At 34.1% G+C, this 18,806-nt stretch overlaps 1 protein-coding gene across 1 annotated transcript in view; it reads left to right on the forward strand.

Annotated features, from left to right (window-relative positions):
• Positions 1-337: 337 nt before the first annotated feature.
• Positions 338-18,806, forward strand: part of LOC132555513 (hemicentin-1-like) — a 61,171-nt gene continuing 42,702 nt past the window's right edge. The window contains exons 1-8 of the mRNA XM_060219862.1: positions 338-510; positions 4,414-4,526; positions 11,160-11,376; positions 12,744-12,884; positions 13,332-13,472; positions 13,856-14,143; positions 14,939-15,082; positions 17,459-17,584. Of these exons, the coding sequence (XP_060075845.1) occupies positions 459-510; positions 4,414-4,526; positions 11,160-11,376; positions 12,744-12,884; positions 13,332-13,472; positions 13,856-14,143; positions 14,939-15,082; positions 17,459-17,584 (1,222 nt within the window). The 5' untranslated portion in view covers positions 338-458. The remainder of the gene's footprint in view (positions 511-4,413; positions 4,527-11,159; positions 11,377-12,743; positions 12,885-13,331; positions 13,473-13,855; positions 14,144-14,938; positions 15,083-17,458; positions 17,585-18,806) is intronic.

Consider the following 18,806-nt stretch of genomic DNA (forward strand, 5'->3'; position numbering starts at 1 on the left):
TAACGGCCGCGTGCAGCCAACGACACATACTGGTATGAGAGACTGAAAATGTTTCTCACAACATCGATAAGAACTGCTTACATTTCACAAATATGTGATACCACTTTTGTCCCTATGAGATATTTATTCTGAGGCAACGTGTCTCCCGTCAGCTTCAGACTCAGCCAACGGTGTCTAACAGAGGAAGAAAGTTGTTTATAATTAAGGTTGGTGTTACCACGCCCGCTGTTTCATACTAGTCCAAGCTCGCGCGCAAATTATTTAAAGGTCAAGGTTGACTATCGTACTTCACCCTTTAAGCAGCTGTTCGTATGTCCTGTGCTGCTGTCGGTGTGCGTGTGTATTGTGCGACTACATAATGTGTTTATATGAGCAAATAACATCTTTATGACATCTTAAAAGCTTCTTGTGAAATTGTAGTAAAGTGTATAAGGAAAATTTGGAATTCAACAACGAATATGAAGAAAATACTTGCTGTCGTGGTAATATTCTTGGGTTTTGCACTTTCGGGTATGTAAATGCTATTTAATTTTGTTTATCTTAATAATGTTTCGTTTTTGTTTATCATATGAATAATGCGCATGACACATTTAAACATCATTTTTCAACATCATTTATAAATATTCATGTCCTGATCATATAAGATTATGGACAATAGTCCAACGTTATATCATTTACCACCATTTACCGAAACTGCATTTTAACAGTGAACATCCAAATTATTGAAAGGTATTTTTGTATGAAAATGTATTTGCCCGATAAAAATGGTCTTGATAGTTCATGTCTCTTTGAAAAAGCCCATGTAGAACACGCTTGAAGAGATTTATATCACAGAACGACGCCTGTTGGTTACTCTCACTGCTTTGAGGATGTCAGTTCAGTTTATTTATTTTGCGTATCAACATGTTAATTTTAGACACAGCGATGTATCGGCTTTTGTAACGTAACATTTCTAGGTCCATCGAAAATGTTTATGCATAGACAAATGAATTTAGTTGAAACATATTTTACTCTGGATCTGATGAAAAACTACTACATTTTGTCACTGACATGTGAATTAATATGTGATCAACATAGAGAGGTTCTGTGCATCAGCTGTGTCACTTACAGATGTACCGCTGATTGTCACCACTTCCGGTCCAGTAATAATCTACATGTATATAAAGTGAACACTTCCGGTCCTAACCTGTAGTACTCACATCCAATTTTAACATTAAACTTAAAGTGTATGATTCAAGCCTTAAACCACCTCATGAAAAAACAAGCATTCAACACTCCGGCAATAATATCAGTTAGCTTTGCATTCATCTTTGAATCCTTCCACCTAACCATTCATTCATTTACCATTCAACCAATTCTAAATTATTCATCAAATTATTTATTTATTCAACTTCTTTTATCCTTGAAATAATAAACTTATACACCATTCATTCATCCATCCATCCATCCCTTCATCCATCCATCCATCCCTTCATCTATCCATCCACTCATCCCTTCATCCCTCACTTCCTCCCACCCTCCATCGTTCATCCATCCATCCATCCATCCACTCATCCCTTCCTCCCTCCCTCCCTCCACTCATCCCTTCCTCCCTCCCTCCCTCCTCCTTCCCTCCCTCCATATTCCATCCATCCATCCATCCATCTATCCATCCATCTATCCATCCATCCATCCATCCATCCATTGTTATCACGAAATTCTTGTTCAACAACAATGATTGGTTCCTTGATAAAAGTTTAACCCCCCCCCCAGGTTTTTGTCCCTTATATGTTGTTTTTCCTTTACCACGTTTCACTTACACATGGTAGATCCATTCAGTCTATGTAGAGCGGGACATTCTCAGAGAAAATCTAACGCTAATACGCCATAAGCATAAGGTTATATGTAAAGTCTGACTCCCACATAAAGCTGTATACACTATCAGTAAACTTAGCTAAAGACAGTGTCCTGTCTGCACCATAGTGAGGGTATACAGTAGTACGCATGGAGATTACAGATAAGACAAGGCTGACTGTTACATAGATACCAATAAGAGACGAGAGCTCCCGCTAATCGTACATATCATAATCAGAGATTTAGATTCTGTGGTTCAGCATGATCTGTTTCCACGTATACAAGTTCCATTTGACTAATGGCACAGTTTTAAAAATAATGCAACATATTACGCAACCATCGTTTGATGTCTGCTGTTCAGATGAAACAAAATATCAATGTTTGAAGGAGGTCATACGGTTTTGGTACGTTAAGGTCATCTTAGTTATAAACCAATGTATCTGATCGACTGATAACTTTTTTTTCACTTTTTGAACTTTCATGAATTGATGACTTACCTGTGTAAGTTCATCATTTTGACCCTTGAACTCTAAGGTTAGAAAATACAGTTTATTTGAAGTAAAACAATATTGTATTTGTGATACCAGTACAGAATGAAATTGATATGGACAAATAAACATAAAATTATAATAATCACCAGTTCAGGTTAGTGAGATCTAATCATACCGAACCGATTTTATTTTCTATATTTTATTTTACAAAGTTCCTTTCAACAAACATTTACAAGCTGATGTAGGTACACGTAAGTATGATCCTAGAGTACATTGTAAACAAATGATAAAGACACGAAAAATCAAACTTGTCTTCTCTCAAATCGGATGGAAACTGTTTATGACGTACAGTGTTTATTTACTCTATGTCCAGATTATGTAGATCGTATAAAATTGCAGGCCATTTATGACTCTTGATATACGCTGCGACTATTTATTTTTACCTTATATGGCTTCAATAGTCTAGGACTTATGTAATTGTGGATATATAGATTGGCCTCTGTCTCTAGAATATTTAGATTATGGATAAAATCTTGTCACTAACTGCTCTGATTTTGGCTATATCACGCCCTCATTACGTTGTGATAGAAAAACTACCGTACCCTGGTATTTCTTTACTTTTGGTCATTATTGAAAAAAACAAAAAATCAGAGAGGCTGGTAGCCAATCCATCATTACACAGAACATCGTTAAGTTAGCATGACATATAAAAATGCTATAAAAAAGGAAAAAATGAAGTTAGCGTTCACAAGAAGGGTGACATTAAAATTCCGATGTTTAAATAAGAACAAGTTTCTAACTATAATCCAAAACAGTCGGCTTAAATATGTAATTACCTTTACTGTAGATTTAAATGGAACTTGAATTAATGCAGGGCTCAGCTGCAATTTATCACGACATGGGATATAACTTTTCGGTAATTAACTTAAAAAATGATGTACATTCCTCTTTTGTAATAAAACTAGTGCATACCTCGAAATTGGACAAGCCTAGGTTGAATATAGAGGAAAAAATGGGGGATGGAAGGGGGCCGGGAGTGAAGATAATGCACGGCTATTTGGTCTTTCTATAAGGACTCGTCAGTGATGCTAAAGACATATCGTTGAAGCCTTAGAGGCGGCAGGCCAAAATAAAAGTTATATTTCGTCGAGTTTGGTGGTAAGATCTTCCAAAAGACTCTTAGCATACCATACCCATGGGAACCAAGTGCGCCCCTCTGTTGGCTGACTTGTTTTTGTTTTTATAGGAGGCTTAATTTATTGAAGAGCTTATCAAAACAGGCCACAAAGACTTTGGCAAGTCATTTAATTTCACGTTCAGATATATTGAAGACGTCTTGTCTTTAAATAACAAGAAATTTATTGACTACGTCTATCGTATATATCAACCAGAACTGGAAATCAAAGATACGACAGACTCTTCTACATCAGCTGCTTATCTCGGTATTTTCCTACAACGAAACAAACATGGACAGCTTTCCATCAAGCTGTATGGCAAACGTGATGATTTCAATTTCCCTATTGAGTATTTTCCATTTCTGGATAGCAATATTCCTGCATCTCCAAACTATGGCATTTACATATCACTGTTGATCCGGTATTCAAGGGTCTGTACCCATTATCACGATTTTCTTGCAACAAGTCGTCAGTTGACTGACAATCTCGTAACACAAGGGTTCAAAAGGTGCAGCTTGATGAAAATTACGGGGAAGTTTTTTGTCCGCCATAGTGATCCCATTGAGAAATATTCTATTTCTTTGTGTGACATGAAAATGGACGTATTTGATGCTTTTTAGTTTACCTGTTGGTTCGGTTGTTGTATAACTTGTTCTCATTGAGAACATGACATAGCGTACTTGGATTGACCAAAGTTTACATGGCGGGTGTCATTAATGAAGCAGAAGACGCTTACTTTTCTGGAACATCTAGTCTTATTCTCCTAGTACGTTTTTAGGAGTCTCCATTTAAATGTTTCTTTTGTTCATATTTTGCTCTCATTACGATTATATTGCCAGATCAGTATTTTCTCTTGATGTTTTTTCCTGAATGCCACGAGTTTTGCACTGTGCATAAAGACTTGATCATTTTAGATTTACAGGTCCTGGCGGACGTGACCTTCGAAGACACCCCTACAAACGTGACAGCAATAGTGGGTGAAACAGTGACACTTCCATGTATCATCAATGGAATGGAGAATACAAATGTAAGAATAAACTTAAAAGTCTTTCTTTGTTATAGACTAATCAGAATTATATATACATTAACTTACTTGACTTTGCATTTTATTACTATGTTGATCATATGGGCGCTTCAGTTCTCACATAGAGAGATTAGACACACGTCATAATATAGGGGTATGCACATGTACTATACTCTATATACATAGAAAACTACTCGTGAAGATACTTTGATGTTGAACGAAATTGGAGTTTCCGTGATGCTTCTTAGATGTCCCCAACTGATGGCAAAATCTGTCGATCCTTGTATGTGGAAAATTGCATGTACATTCATCATTTGCATCTGTATGTCGTACACAAGTGAGGGCCGTTCTCTGGATAAAAGCGTACAATAAGACAAGATTACTGCAATCCTGTGTCTCTTCAGATAACCCTTAAAACAAAACAAGAATTCATATATCGTTGATAAACTATAAGACGTTTCCTCTTCCGGAACACGGATATCTCGTCCTATTTTTTAAAAATATTTCCTCGTATTTTGTTATCATTTTCACTCCTCGGTGTTTCGAAATTAATCTTTGTTTACCTATTGGTATTCTTCAAGTTCAAACAGTGCAGCAAGTGTAAGAGAGACGATGAAACATGCATTGTCATTTTTTGCATATAAAAAAAACTAAAAATAAAAATTAAAAAAAAAAACGTTTTAGAACTTTTTTCGTTTGTCTATGAACAGTTTCTGTACGATTCTATTACGTCTCATTTTGTGTGTCGAGTCTTCCACAGCTCTGTTTTTCCACACCAGACAGACACCAAATATTGCAAATGACAATTATTTATGAATATTTTCCGACACAAATTCACGGATCGTGTTATGATGTTCTGTCATCTATAGGAGTTATTATATAGTATTTTATGACATTCGACAAGCACATTATCTCATATGGAGAATGCTATTAACATATGTTCCTTATATTTCTGAACCCTTCAAACGCTTGATTATACTTAACATTGGTGGATGGGGATTTTATTTACAATTTATTTGAAAACATTTTTATTTATGATCCAACTCATATTGTTTAAAGAATCCTAGCCACTGTCTCTAGACTATCCATATAGTGCATACAAATGGATATTATGATTTTGATCTGAAAGATGTTTCTGATTTGAACTTAGATTTGGACGTGATCCGGAGAACTCAATGTTACATGAATAGACACATTTTTTTTAACGATTTCTAAAGCATCTACAGAATGGAAGATCTCCTCAGTATGGTAGATATAAGATGACATACATTACTAGTAAATCGCCTATCTTATCACTAACTTATGTTTAACCTCAGTAGACTATTCCAATATCACTCTATATATAAGATTCAAACAGTCTTCTTTACGGCATTACTCATCCCCTTATCAGCCTCCTGCTGGCTATCCAAGGCTTTTCATTTTCACGAGAATCTCCACTAAAACCAGAATCATCCAGCTGTCCAAGTTTCTTTCCCGCTTTCGTCCTTGTTGTGTCGGAGTGTGCTATTTCACAAATCTCTCAGAAACAGCAGAGAAACTCATCTGGATTTGTACTTTAATTTTCTAATACTATCAGATTTCACTTAAGAAGTAAAATGCTTTTTGTCAGATTTATGCAATGGATTCCATATAATATTTTCAAACTTTTCTTCGTGTCTGTTATGATGGAAGACTTGATTACATGTAATGCTAATGATACTTATAGATAACAATGTAAGTCCTGGGTCTTAGAGGGAAGAACTCCCAAGCGTTTTTAGAGGTTATTCAGGGGCAAACATATATAATCAGAGTTCAATCTTCTATCAGTTTTGTCAGCCACAAATGTGTGAATAACTAACATTTGACCTGGAATCTTCAGCATTAAACAAATATTTGTAAATATATTTAAGTTGCATACTTAGATATGTGAATGTTAAATAATAAGGAAATAGTATTCCGATGATGTAAATCTTCATACAGGTTTGAAATCTCTTTAAGATATTTACTGTCGAAAGTCGTTATCTCGCAGTCGACGGGACCGTGTGAAAACCGTGATATATCCAAATATTCGTAAAAAGTGAAGTCCGCGATTTATCCAAATATTTGCAAAAAGTGAAGTTCAGATGCTTAGTGTGCAGTGTCTGTGGAATTGTACCTGGTCTTCCTGTTATAAGAATTCGAGATGATAATGTTCGACTTGATATTAACATGTAATAGTACAGCGGATTAAAGTGGTTCGTTATGTATCAAACAGACCTCTATCTGTTATTTTGATATTTTAAATCCGACACGCACGTGATATCAAAATGTCAGAATGTACGCAGTCATCAGAAAGAGAATTCGCTATGAAGCACGCAGGTGCTCGTTATCTCGAAGTCACTGATTTACAATAGTATATTTGTTTATTGGATTATATTGCAAATACCTGAAGACATGAATAAATTAATTTCTGTTTGTTGGTGTGTTAATAGCCACCTGAACAGCCAATATCACGGCGGGGTTTCTTTCTTCTCTTTCGATTACTTTTTTGCTTAGTCGTTTCCTGCATCGCTGACGAGTCCTAGAAAGAAAGAAGAAACAGATGTAATTAATATCTATTTGTATTTCAAGGTGTTAATCAACTGTGTGTCTTTTGTACAATATACCGGTGGCCCGTTGCTATAGTAGAGGATAAATCATCATTTATTTCAGATACACTGTAGCAAATCAAGTGCATAGAAGACCAGGCTTAACATAAACCGGTTTTATATAAGGATTCAACCATTTGCCCGTTGCATATTATCCAGAACAGTCAAAGTGATGAGTTTTGACCTATGACACAGCATTGAAATAATCGAACAGGTATTAATCTTTAGTTCGTTTTTTTACTATTGCTAGTAACTGTTCTGGCAATGTGGAGCCTAGTTTCCTCTGAGACTCGTCGTGGGATAGGGTCGAATCTTATACCGTCTTATCTGATGCTCCTTAAGTCCGATTTCTCTACTGACAAAATAATGACATATTGCTTTCATGAATAACTAGCAAACACTTTATTTTGCTTAAAATTAAAATAGACGTACATACATAAGATCCATTTGTAAAAGCTATAGGCATTTAAGGTTCCTGATTTATCATACAGTCATCTCCCTTGACTATGGAACATATCACGTGAAAACAAAATAGTAGCTTCCGCTTCACAAATGTCTGTGCTTCTTTATCTTAAGTTAGAAATACAGTGAATAATGCTCAGACAGGTTTCAGCTTGCGACTGCAGAGTCGATAAAAGTAACGTAAATAAAATCAACAGACTACAGATTATCCTAGAGCTGCTACAAACTCCCATCATATCCCGAGTTACAGATAAAACTAAACATTCCTCAATAGAGTGGACAGGTTAAATGGTTTGGTTTATACTTGTCGGAAGCAAGTGAGAGAAAATAACCAGAGACATTTACAGTGTAAAATCCTTGTTAGCTTTTATAGATATTCAAATAAAAGTTTAAACCAAGGTTGCTCGTTCAGAAAGGAATTTAAACTTAACAAATGTGAAGAAAAATTACAAATCATTAATCAATTAGAGGAAACGTACAACAAACCTTTAACGAATATCTAGAGTTGATGAATGGCTTAGAAGCATTGTGTGATCAGGCTGGGCATTTACTTTAGAAAAAGTCGTTTATCTATTTTTGAACAAGAATTTCCTACAGTGAACCAAATTTTGTCGCGAATAATTTTGATCGCGGCTTTAATGTAAACAAACACACCACAAGAGTTGAGTCAATGCTAGATTCACTTGTAATTCGAATAGGGACAGTTTTCTCATTATCTTATATCAAGCGTTTTGATTAACGTAATTCTTTGCTTTTTCTACCATCGTAGAAAGAACAAGAGATTTTACTAAATTACGGTTATTGTTGAAAGTATTATATTTAGAATATTTTCAAATTTTACATCTATTTTACAAGGACAAAGCACACACAATATACATATTTACACGGTGAGTCATGAACAAAGGAAATAAAAAAATAGTAAACTAGACTCTTACCTTTCAAGTTAAACAAAAGAATCGAACTATTTACGGCACAACATTTTGGAAACAGACAACATAGTCTTTGAAACGTAAATGTTATTCTATCACAATGATGCACCTCCTGGTATGAGAATTTCGTAGATAAAATTAACATTTATTTATCATATAATCGACCTGCTATTCAGTGCAAGTAACTAGTTAAAGTGTAATATACTTTTATTTGATGTTATTTATTGTGATACTTTGGTAAAGGCAATGATGTAACATCATGGATTGAAAATGGTACCAAAAATGGCTGCCTTTGTTTGATGTCATCATCAACAGTTTGACTTTATAACCTCAACAAATAAAACTATTCTGAGTTATATGATTAAAAAACTTACATTTGTTGTCTTTAATTTAAATGAATATTTTGTTTGCTCATCAGGTCAGAACTAAAAAACTAAAAACTAAAATTATGAAAGACTTGAAAGATTTGTTTCATGAAAGTTAATATGAAAGGAAAAGATCCTGTATGTAGACGGTTTATTTGAATTGTATATTTATAAGCTTATAATTAATTTCAAAGAATCGTATGAAAAACGAATCATATCCTGTTTTATTTTGAAGGTTTATCCCGGTGCTTTACACTTCACAGTCCCTCGCTGATCTCGAACTCCCACGCAGACTCCGTTGTGTGTTTTTGTGGTGTCAAACTTCAATCTGTTTCTAACTTGTTTGACATGCCATGCCTGTTTCTCTTATTACACTCAAGACCACAAGCTCTAAAGAAAACACAAGCGGTTAAAGTGCAACTTTAAATTACATAATTACCAATATCGGTTGCCCATGTTTATTATTCGTACTTGCCCGCGGCAACATCATTTTATAAAATGAAGTGATTACGACAGTACGGGTAAATGAGTTGTCAAATTTTCTACCCCTTTATCAAGACACAAAAATTACATAAATTACATCACATACATAGAAAATAAAACAAATACAAAGTTATAAAGTTAAATGGAGAGTGGTGGAATAAATTTAGGTGTCGCGATAAACCCTTCGGCCGATGGACGCCGAAGTCCCTTTATAAGGGACAAAAAAAGAAATATCATAAGTTGTATGTAAGATGGCGATTAAAATTTCAAAAATGTTTATATCAGTCTCTGTATGTTTTGCAGTGTAGAAACTGAGCGTATCAGTGATCGCAACGAAAACAATTGCTTGTCACTCCAAGGAAAGTTGTCTATCGGTACATCTCGGCCACATTCTAAATGCGGAATTGTCTGATTAAAATAAGAGTATAAATAATGGAAATATGTGTAGTTACAATAAAATGTAATTTGATAAAAACCGCTAGTTATAACAAAATAACATATCAGATATAGCTAAATGGGCCCCAGTTTCGTCAACTCGCGCACAGAAAACTCGCACCATATCATAAGAATTTCTTCTTCAGGACTAGACTTAATTATTGGCGCCAATTTTAAATAGGAAGGAAAATGAAATTTTGTGAAAAGTGCAATAGATTTAGCAATTAAATATAAAATAAAATCGGGCTCGGATAGGTGGGTGATACTATACAAGTTGCCTCAGTGTAAATGTAGTGTTGAGATGTACCGACTACCAGGTATGTCTAACCGGACCCGTATGAAGAAGTAAGATCCAGTGTCGTTCCTTACTGTGGCGTTATGTTTATGAGATGGACCTCATACAAAATTCAACCTGAGTTGTACCTAAGACTATTTTTGTAACATTCACTTGTTCACCTTAGAACGGTGTCAGTGGTTATCAGTATAATCAAAGCAATCAGGTCCATGTAACACTAATAGACTTAATTGCGGAATCACTTGATTAAAATCGCCTTAGATGTCAATTCAGTACATATTTTATACTTTAGGGTATATCCTAGTTAGAGTTGTGTGACTTGTATGAAACTCATACGAAAAGCGAAAAAAGAGAAATCAATTGTTTTTCATATCTAAGATATATGTACATTCATATGAATATATATGATTTATACTATTATTTCAAAGTAAATATACCGTTATGAATTCTCATACAAATTACAACTATAAGTGATAAACAGTACGAGCATCTTCTGCTATCTGCTATTTTCACTGTGATTTCATACGGGAAAGTCCTGTTTCGTTTCCTGTGTATGATATGGAGACTTGACGTTCGATGTTTCTGTTTATATCCGATTCTTCCTTTGTTATTGACTCTGTTCGCATTTCCAAAACGTACCATCACTGAGAAATATCAAAATGAACACCGCGTATTTGTTTGAAGAAGTTGAAAATGAATACCGTTGCAAAGCTATTCGTGAAAATCGTGCCTTTGTCTTTCTTTATATTAGGTAACTTCGTTTCTCGCTTTCTATTGCTTTTTTCAATAATTCATCTCCTTTTTGAATTTGAAGTTAACCTCCTTCCATGTCCGAGTTCTTTATATTGATAATAATCATATCACATTCGGAAGAATATTTCCTACTGGAAAAGCAAATATTAATGACAGAAACAGGGTACCGATAGTACTAGAAATGTTCATCATAAAGCATTTGATGAAGAAGAGGGGGGATTTCCAGGTTTTTATTACTAACTTGTAAGGTGACTTTCCCTTCATTAATGATTTTGATTGTATTGTAAAACGATCTATTTAATTGACAGGCACCTGTACTCTGGATTAACAAAAGGACAAGTCTTCCCTACTCTGTCGGCCGTAACATATTCACCAGCGACAGCAGAATCCAACTCACTCAAGCGAACTCCATAGACGATTGGAGTTTGATGATAAACGATGTTGACTTATCTGACCAGAACATTTACACCTGCTCCGTATACACCAAGCCGCGCAAATCCCAGGACATCAGTTTGACAATATTGAGTAGGTAGCAGATTGGAATACAATTTGTGGTTTGAATTACACGTATAAAATATTGACACTGACATTTGCTACTTCCATTTTGAATCTGTAAAGATAATCAAATTGATGTGTGCCATTCTTTTATATATGTAAACTCCACGATGAAAATACATGTTAAGTTTTCGATTTGTATTTGTATATTTCTTTCTTTTATTTTATTTTTGTTTCAACTGTTGTTTTTTTAATCCCTAATGCCTTAAGACGGATAACTCAATCACAGTTCACAATTGAAGGATGGTGGTATATCTATCATTGGGACAACGGCGATCGTAATTTAAATGAAATTTCGCGAAGTACATGTAACGTGAAAATAAACGTGCATCGACTTTCAACATTTTTCTGCAGGAATAAACATCTGTTGGAGGAATGTTGAAAGGGTACAATTAATATCATTCACATAATCGATGGATATGATACTAAAGAAAGTAAATGGTCTTAGTATTTTATTATATATCCCGTATGTATGGGAGACCATGTTTGAAGATCTCAAATTTACATGCCTACTGTTTTTTACTTGATTGTTCATCAAGGAACTGTATGATATTGTGTGTAATACAGTGATCCATTAATCAAATTCCTGACAAGTCTCAAATGAATATTATTCGCTTTGTTAATTAAGGGAAACGTTGTCTGTCGTGGAACTCACATTAAAATAAAATTGATCTAATGAATTATTTGTACAAGGAACTCAAAGTTAACACCACACGTTCCGAATGAGAGGCAGCATATACCATAATATGAATAAATTCGAAAGACTTGCATTCGTTCATGAGGCCGACACCAAAACTTCCTGAATCAAATATTATAATTTCACGGACATAATGATATATCAGTTGATAAATGTGCGGTTCATTGTACGGTTTATGTTGTGTTCTTTGTAAGTCCTGGCAAACAGTAATTTGTACAGCAACTTCTTCACCGTTTCACAAGCTAAAACTTTTGTAAGGTGTCAAATTTGCAAGAGAAACATGAAAATATAATGCAAAGAAAATACCAGAAAACAAATTCGATATAGACATCATCGGACAAGAATACATGGTGTTTAAATTTGAATATAACAACGGAATATATATTAACCCCTCCACACCCCCCCTCCCCCCACCACCCCCCGAAAAAAAAAAGAAAAAAGAAAACGTCACAATGAAATTAAGAATTTGATACAGGCTAGGCGCCAAATAATTATTGTTAATGTATCACACACGTCTGTGGATTTTAAATACAAAATAAATGTTTAAGCTTGGATTTGAATATATACATATCCCTGTTTAATAAGTTTCATTCAATTTTCAATATCAGAAAATGGATATTCCGTTGCGCTTTCATTACAGGTCCTCCGAAGATTGTAAACTCTTCCGAATATACAGAGACTGTTAACACTGGCGAGTCCATAGAGCTGACGTGTCTCGTCGAGGGAGTTCCGCCGCCAGTTGTGTTCTGGTATGAGTTTGGTCTCCGGGATAGAATAAAGGGTAAGTAGTAATACATTGAGAATCTTTGATGCAACTGAATATATTTTCATGTATAACAACCACTTTCAAAATTTGAGTGTGGTGTTTGGATGACTATGCGTTTATAAGTTGGATTGTCTCAACATTTTGCCACGTTCGTTGTTCAGTTAAATATCACATAAACTTAGAACATTCCATAAAACGTATAGATAAATTGAACGATTCTTTTAGTTTTGATGGATTTATTTGGCCTGTATCCGTATATTTCCAAATTTAAAGCTATTTCATTAAGACGCTTACCTCATGTACATGTATGTCTGCATTTTTGTTTTTCAGGATGATTTCCTCCAGTTTTTTCTCCGTAATGTTTTCACGCTGAAATAAATGTTTTTCTTTTATTTTTTGACAGCATTTATTCCTCAATTCACACATAATATTTTGACCATCTTGTATTTTGTTATTTTGAAGTTGGTACGAGCGAAACTTTACTGATACAAAACATCACAGGAACTGTTGAAGGAGTGTACCGTGGATATCGGGAGTATGAATGTGTTGTGGCCAATGGAGTTGAGCCAACGTTATCGAAACTTTTCAGAGTGGATGTACATGGTATGTAATGGATTTCCTTCTCGTCACGTGACCCGCAACGTGATCTTTTTCACTATAAGTCTTTATTGATTTGTTTTTAAAAAAAGAAGGATAAAGAAAAGATGAAATTTGAAATTGTAACATATATATGTTTCAAACAGACACTTAAAAACATTTACATTTTAAACCACAAAGGATAAAACTTTACGCTTTAGTTATATTTTATTTGGTATATTATGCATTGTTGTCTATGATACAATATTTATCCACATAAAAATATTGATTTCAGATCACACGCGTCAGAATAAAATGTCATTTTATGATTTTGAGTTAGAGTATAAGTTACCCAACATGTTTCTTTTACATTATCATTAATGTATCTCAATGCTTTATCTTTTGTGCAGCTGTGCCAAGCATTGAGCTTCTTACTGCCAGTGACTCCATTGTTTCGATCGGAAGAAACGTAACAATGACTATAAGCTGCACTGGAAACCCGCCGCCCTTTGTTGATTGGGTTCACAGCAGGCTTGTATTGTATCGGAATAATGTCAGATATATATTTGAGTCCAGGAATGAAAGCATCCATTCCTTAACTATCACAGGCATCAACTTAGACGAGTTCGGGTTTTACAGGGTCGTGTGTGTGAACAGCCTTGGGAGAGATGGAGCAGTTTTTCAAATTAAACAATTTTGTAAGAGGAATTTCTGCAACATTTTTAAAAATCAATCCAGTGGGTTCAGAACTGTGAATTCATTCTGGATCCGTATTTGCTATTTTCAAAAATTCTGGAACACCTGTTTTTATTTTCATTGTAATTTTTCTTTTGTGCATACTTTTAGTTTGATTGAACTTGAGCTTGGATTATGAATATATAGACATGTTGCTATTGTCTTGTTCATTCATGTAAAATTCTTAAGAGATCACGAGTATCGTATTTAAGTTAAGAGTTATTATGGCCATCATACCTCACCACCTGTTCCCTGATATATCAAAAGCACAGATCTAGTACTTGAATAAAAGACAAGTGACTTATGATCAGTTAGTGTTTTGCGCCATAAAGGCTATCAACATTTAGACTGTAGCTTAAATGAATAATGGCGTCGAGTCATATTTGTTTTTGAGTCATATCTTGTTTACTTTGGAAAGTCAGTTGTGTGGAACAACAGTAAAAACTGATCGGAAATTGATTCAAACTATATATTTGATCAAATGTTCGAAGTCAAATCATTTCCATGAAGTGCCTTTGTAACTGTTTTTTTTATTAATATACTGTTTGTATGATAGATGATGATTGACAATAACAAAAGTGCAGTACAGAAGAAGTTGATGTTTTCACGGTTGTAAATAAATTTGATCAGAAGCATAGTAAAGTTGCCTGAATGGTTTTCAGTTTCATTACAATTCTTTTATGAATGCTGTGTCTTGAAGTGACTTTCAGTGTCGCTTTAAGGATATAACACTTTCTTTTTTTAATTGTGTTATATAGTACCGCCAGAAATTGACTTAATACGCTCTAGTGGAAACCAAAGTGTGCATCTCGGAGACTCTCTGGAGTTATCCTGTTACACTACATCGGGAAATGCAGCGATCAGCTGGTACAAAGCAGAAGACATTGAAAGCAATCGTGACGGTAAGCTTTGTGTTAATATTAATCTTTCTTACACCAATAATACACTTCATCTGTTTGGGGAACAAGCGTTTATTTGTAAACCCGAAGATTGTGTTGTTTACATAATCAACGCGACGAAAAGATTATTATCATAATTTGAGGATTAACAAATGATTCCATTTTTATTGTATAATTTAGGATTTATAACAGTCATGCATTTCATAACGTCTTTGAAATTATTTTCGACATCAATACTCATGCATTGATAAAATGTAATGTTGCGTCAAAGAAATAAAATGCATAGTGTCTGTATAGTAAATTTTTTTCATCTATCATTTGCAGTCTTTATATTACTGTCCTCTCACTACCTTCAATGTAGTCCTACCATTTTTTAACTGAAAATCTCATTTGACGACACATTGACTATAACTATTTTAATTAAAAAAGAGATGTATTTGTGTTTTTACAATGTTATACGCACAACAACTTTATCTATAATGAAACTTAAACAGAGTAAACATGCAGTACTCCTAATGCATGGACAAATACTCTTAACGTGCTTAGCACAATAACATCTTAGTCCACTATCACGTTTTGTAATCTAGGCTTTGACAGATTAGCACATCTATACTAAATGTTATATAATTACCATCCAGGCATATATCTGAAAACAATTTATGAATTCATGCGTATACACTTTCGTATGTCTGATAATTTTAGATGAACATTTGTATATATTTTAGCATGTATACTATCATAACTAAATTAGGATCATCGCGAAGCGTTTACAGTAATCTGGTGAGTAAAGTGTTTGTAGTATTAAAGATAGACAAATTAAGAAGGCCTTGTGTTCTTTGCAAGAGACATGATCATAACCATGTATTTTCGGTCACATCAGTAAGGGAAAGCATATTGTTCAAAAGACAAACAAGTGAATAACACCTTTTGATGATTTAGAGTTCGATTCAGTAAAAACAATGCCCTTTGTCACGTGTTGCTTTCTCTAGGATAATTCTTTGAGGACTCGATGCCTAAAGGACCTAATAACGTCCCTTAAGACAGCTTAATCTTTCATAACAGATGGAACTTGTTAACAGCGACTTGGGTGTGAGAACATATTTACGAATTGCATGACATTATAAAATATTGTATAACAATAGAATATAGAATTGTATCCTCTTTACTTATAAAATATGATCAGTCTGACAAGGGATGCATACTAAAAAGATCAAAGGACTTACTCCTATGTTATAAAAACGTACAAAATAAATAAGGTTATTAGTGCATTTCGTATTTAACGATAGTGTGTTCGTAAATGTATCATAATAAGAGAAACGACACAGCGTATTATGTCTTAGGTCACTAATTTTAGCATTATTTTCATCACGTGAAACTTGAAATATAAAAACAACGCCTTTTACGCATGAAAACGATTTTAAAACAAAACATCACACTTACATAGAATTTATAAATATGTAAATATGTATAGATTATCACCTTGTGAAGAGTGGAGCAAATGAACCATCATATCATGCCGCTGTCTTTGTGAAATCAACATTGTGAGTTACTTCCCTTCCTTTACGAATTTGTACTTAAAAGCACAACACAGAGGAACGATTATGATTAGAGTTATTATTTACACTGTACCGAAGGCCGAATGACCTTGCATATATCCTTGTGTTTTTGGCATTTTTCGTGTTTATTCATCGGTAAGAAATTATTTTTATTCTATCATCTATTTATACCACTTCACTTGATTTACAATCTAGCATCCTTTATCATCAAATCTCAGGACTGAATTGACAAACTATTAATCCCAGCTAATGGATGACATTTGTTTTAATCTAATTGACCAGTTGTCATTCTTCATCAAGGCTACACTTTGTAAAGGCGAGTTGATAATAACACTTTGTATACACTTGCTATAAAATATGTTGAAAAGGACTAAATGGTAAGATTTTCGTTTCATAACTGATAAAAAGCATTATAACATTTAAATATCTATTAAAAAATTCTGTTAATTATATCATTTTAAAGTTTGCATAACCATGTTATAAAAATAGGAGTGATCCAACAATAATTCATATCATTATGAAACAATGCTTTTGCGCATGCAAATTAGAAATCATGAGGTTCCGAAAAGTCACGTGATCAATATCGAGTATATCCGATCAAAACAGCGATTGACGGTAGACACAATAATGAGCGTCAGCTAGCGTTAACTTGAAGCTGATAATTTTTATCAATTTTCTTCAGAAAGCGTTATACCTTTGTGAGTAGTCTAATTCTAAGTATAACAACGCTTGTCCTAAATCAAACGCATGGAAAAAAATAACGAAATCTAACCATCTAGTCCCTTTAATGTGAAATAAAAAAACTTCTTTTTCTCGTAAACAGTTCCTGTAGGAACGGGAAACACTTTGGCCATTCCGTTTGTTCAAACATCTGATGCTGGGCTATACGTGTGTTTGACCGGAAATACGCTTGGATTTTCCACCCACCATATAGCAGTAACTATTCAAGGTAGGTCTCGTCGTGTACTGGAGCTACAGCATCAATTATCACTTAACACTGGCATGTAGCAATGGTGATGCATAGTCGCTTTAGTTACTGCAAAATCAGATATTTCCGTGGGGATCATATTTTGCGCTTTTTTTTTTTTTTGAAAACAACACTTTTTTGGGGGCACTTGATTTCGTAGAGGATATAAGTGCTCACGAAATTAACTTGAACTAAAAATTGATGTTTTAACAGTTCGTAGACTGATTAAGATTTTCTAGGAAAACATTGAAAATAAATCATCCACAAAAATGAAGAACAGTGTACATGCATGTCTGCTTTGAAAATGACAAACTCGAGATAAATAGAACTGCAGTATATATTTGCGCTTTACTAGCATGAACGTCTGTATTAATGGAACATTAAATTTTGTAAAAGGTTATTATATTTCCAGTATATCAACTTAATCTTCTGTTAGACAAAAACGTGACTTTTGTGTTGAAGTATACATTTGCCAATTAATATTTACATTGTATATGTATGATGCTACTTTTATTTACTTACAAGCACTATTTATAAAATTGTATGAACACACATATTGAATATCTCAACAAAAAGTAAGTAAAATCAGTTAATATTTGATTTATCTTCTTTGTTAAAATCGAATTGATTATCATGATATTTAATTGTACCAACCGCACGTGATGTCCTTTATGCATGGCTGGCGATCTACACGTTAGATATACTAATACAACGAGTTTCTTCATATGTGTAAGGTACAAAAAAGTACAATTAGCGTGTTGCTGTCACATCACGCGCCTTTGTTCTGAAGATCACGCGGTGAAAGGTAAGTGAAATACACACCTACTGAGCATAATGTTTTATACTTATTTGGTTATTGCTAGATATCATGCCCGGTAGTTCAGTTGTCGTTGTCGTGAACCTTATTCACGTTTGATAATAAGACGTAATATTCTTGAATTGACCAATATTTACATATTTGGTATATTGAAATTATTCGAATGCATGAATGTATTACCACGATATGTAACAGCTATGCTTATAACATTGTATCCAACCGTCTTATTCTATCTAAATGCGTTTTATGACTATTCAGAATATCAATGTATATACTTTTTATTTTTCCTACATGGATTTATGTACCAATCATGCATATGGATAACATGTATGGACACATTGAATGTTAAAACAGTTTTCATTTCCTTAGAGATGTATCGACCAAGCA

The sequence above is a fragment of the Ylistrum balloti genome, unplaced genomic scaffold (genome assembly GCF_031769215.1).
Source record: "Ylistrum balloti isolate Yb309-2 unplaced genomic scaffold, AGI_CSIRO_Ybal_v1 Utg370502, whole genome shotgun sequence".
In the NCBI taxonomy this organism is placed as follows: Eukaryota; Metazoa; Mollusca; class Bivalvia; order Pectinida; family Pectinidae; genus Ylistrum; species Ylistrum balloti.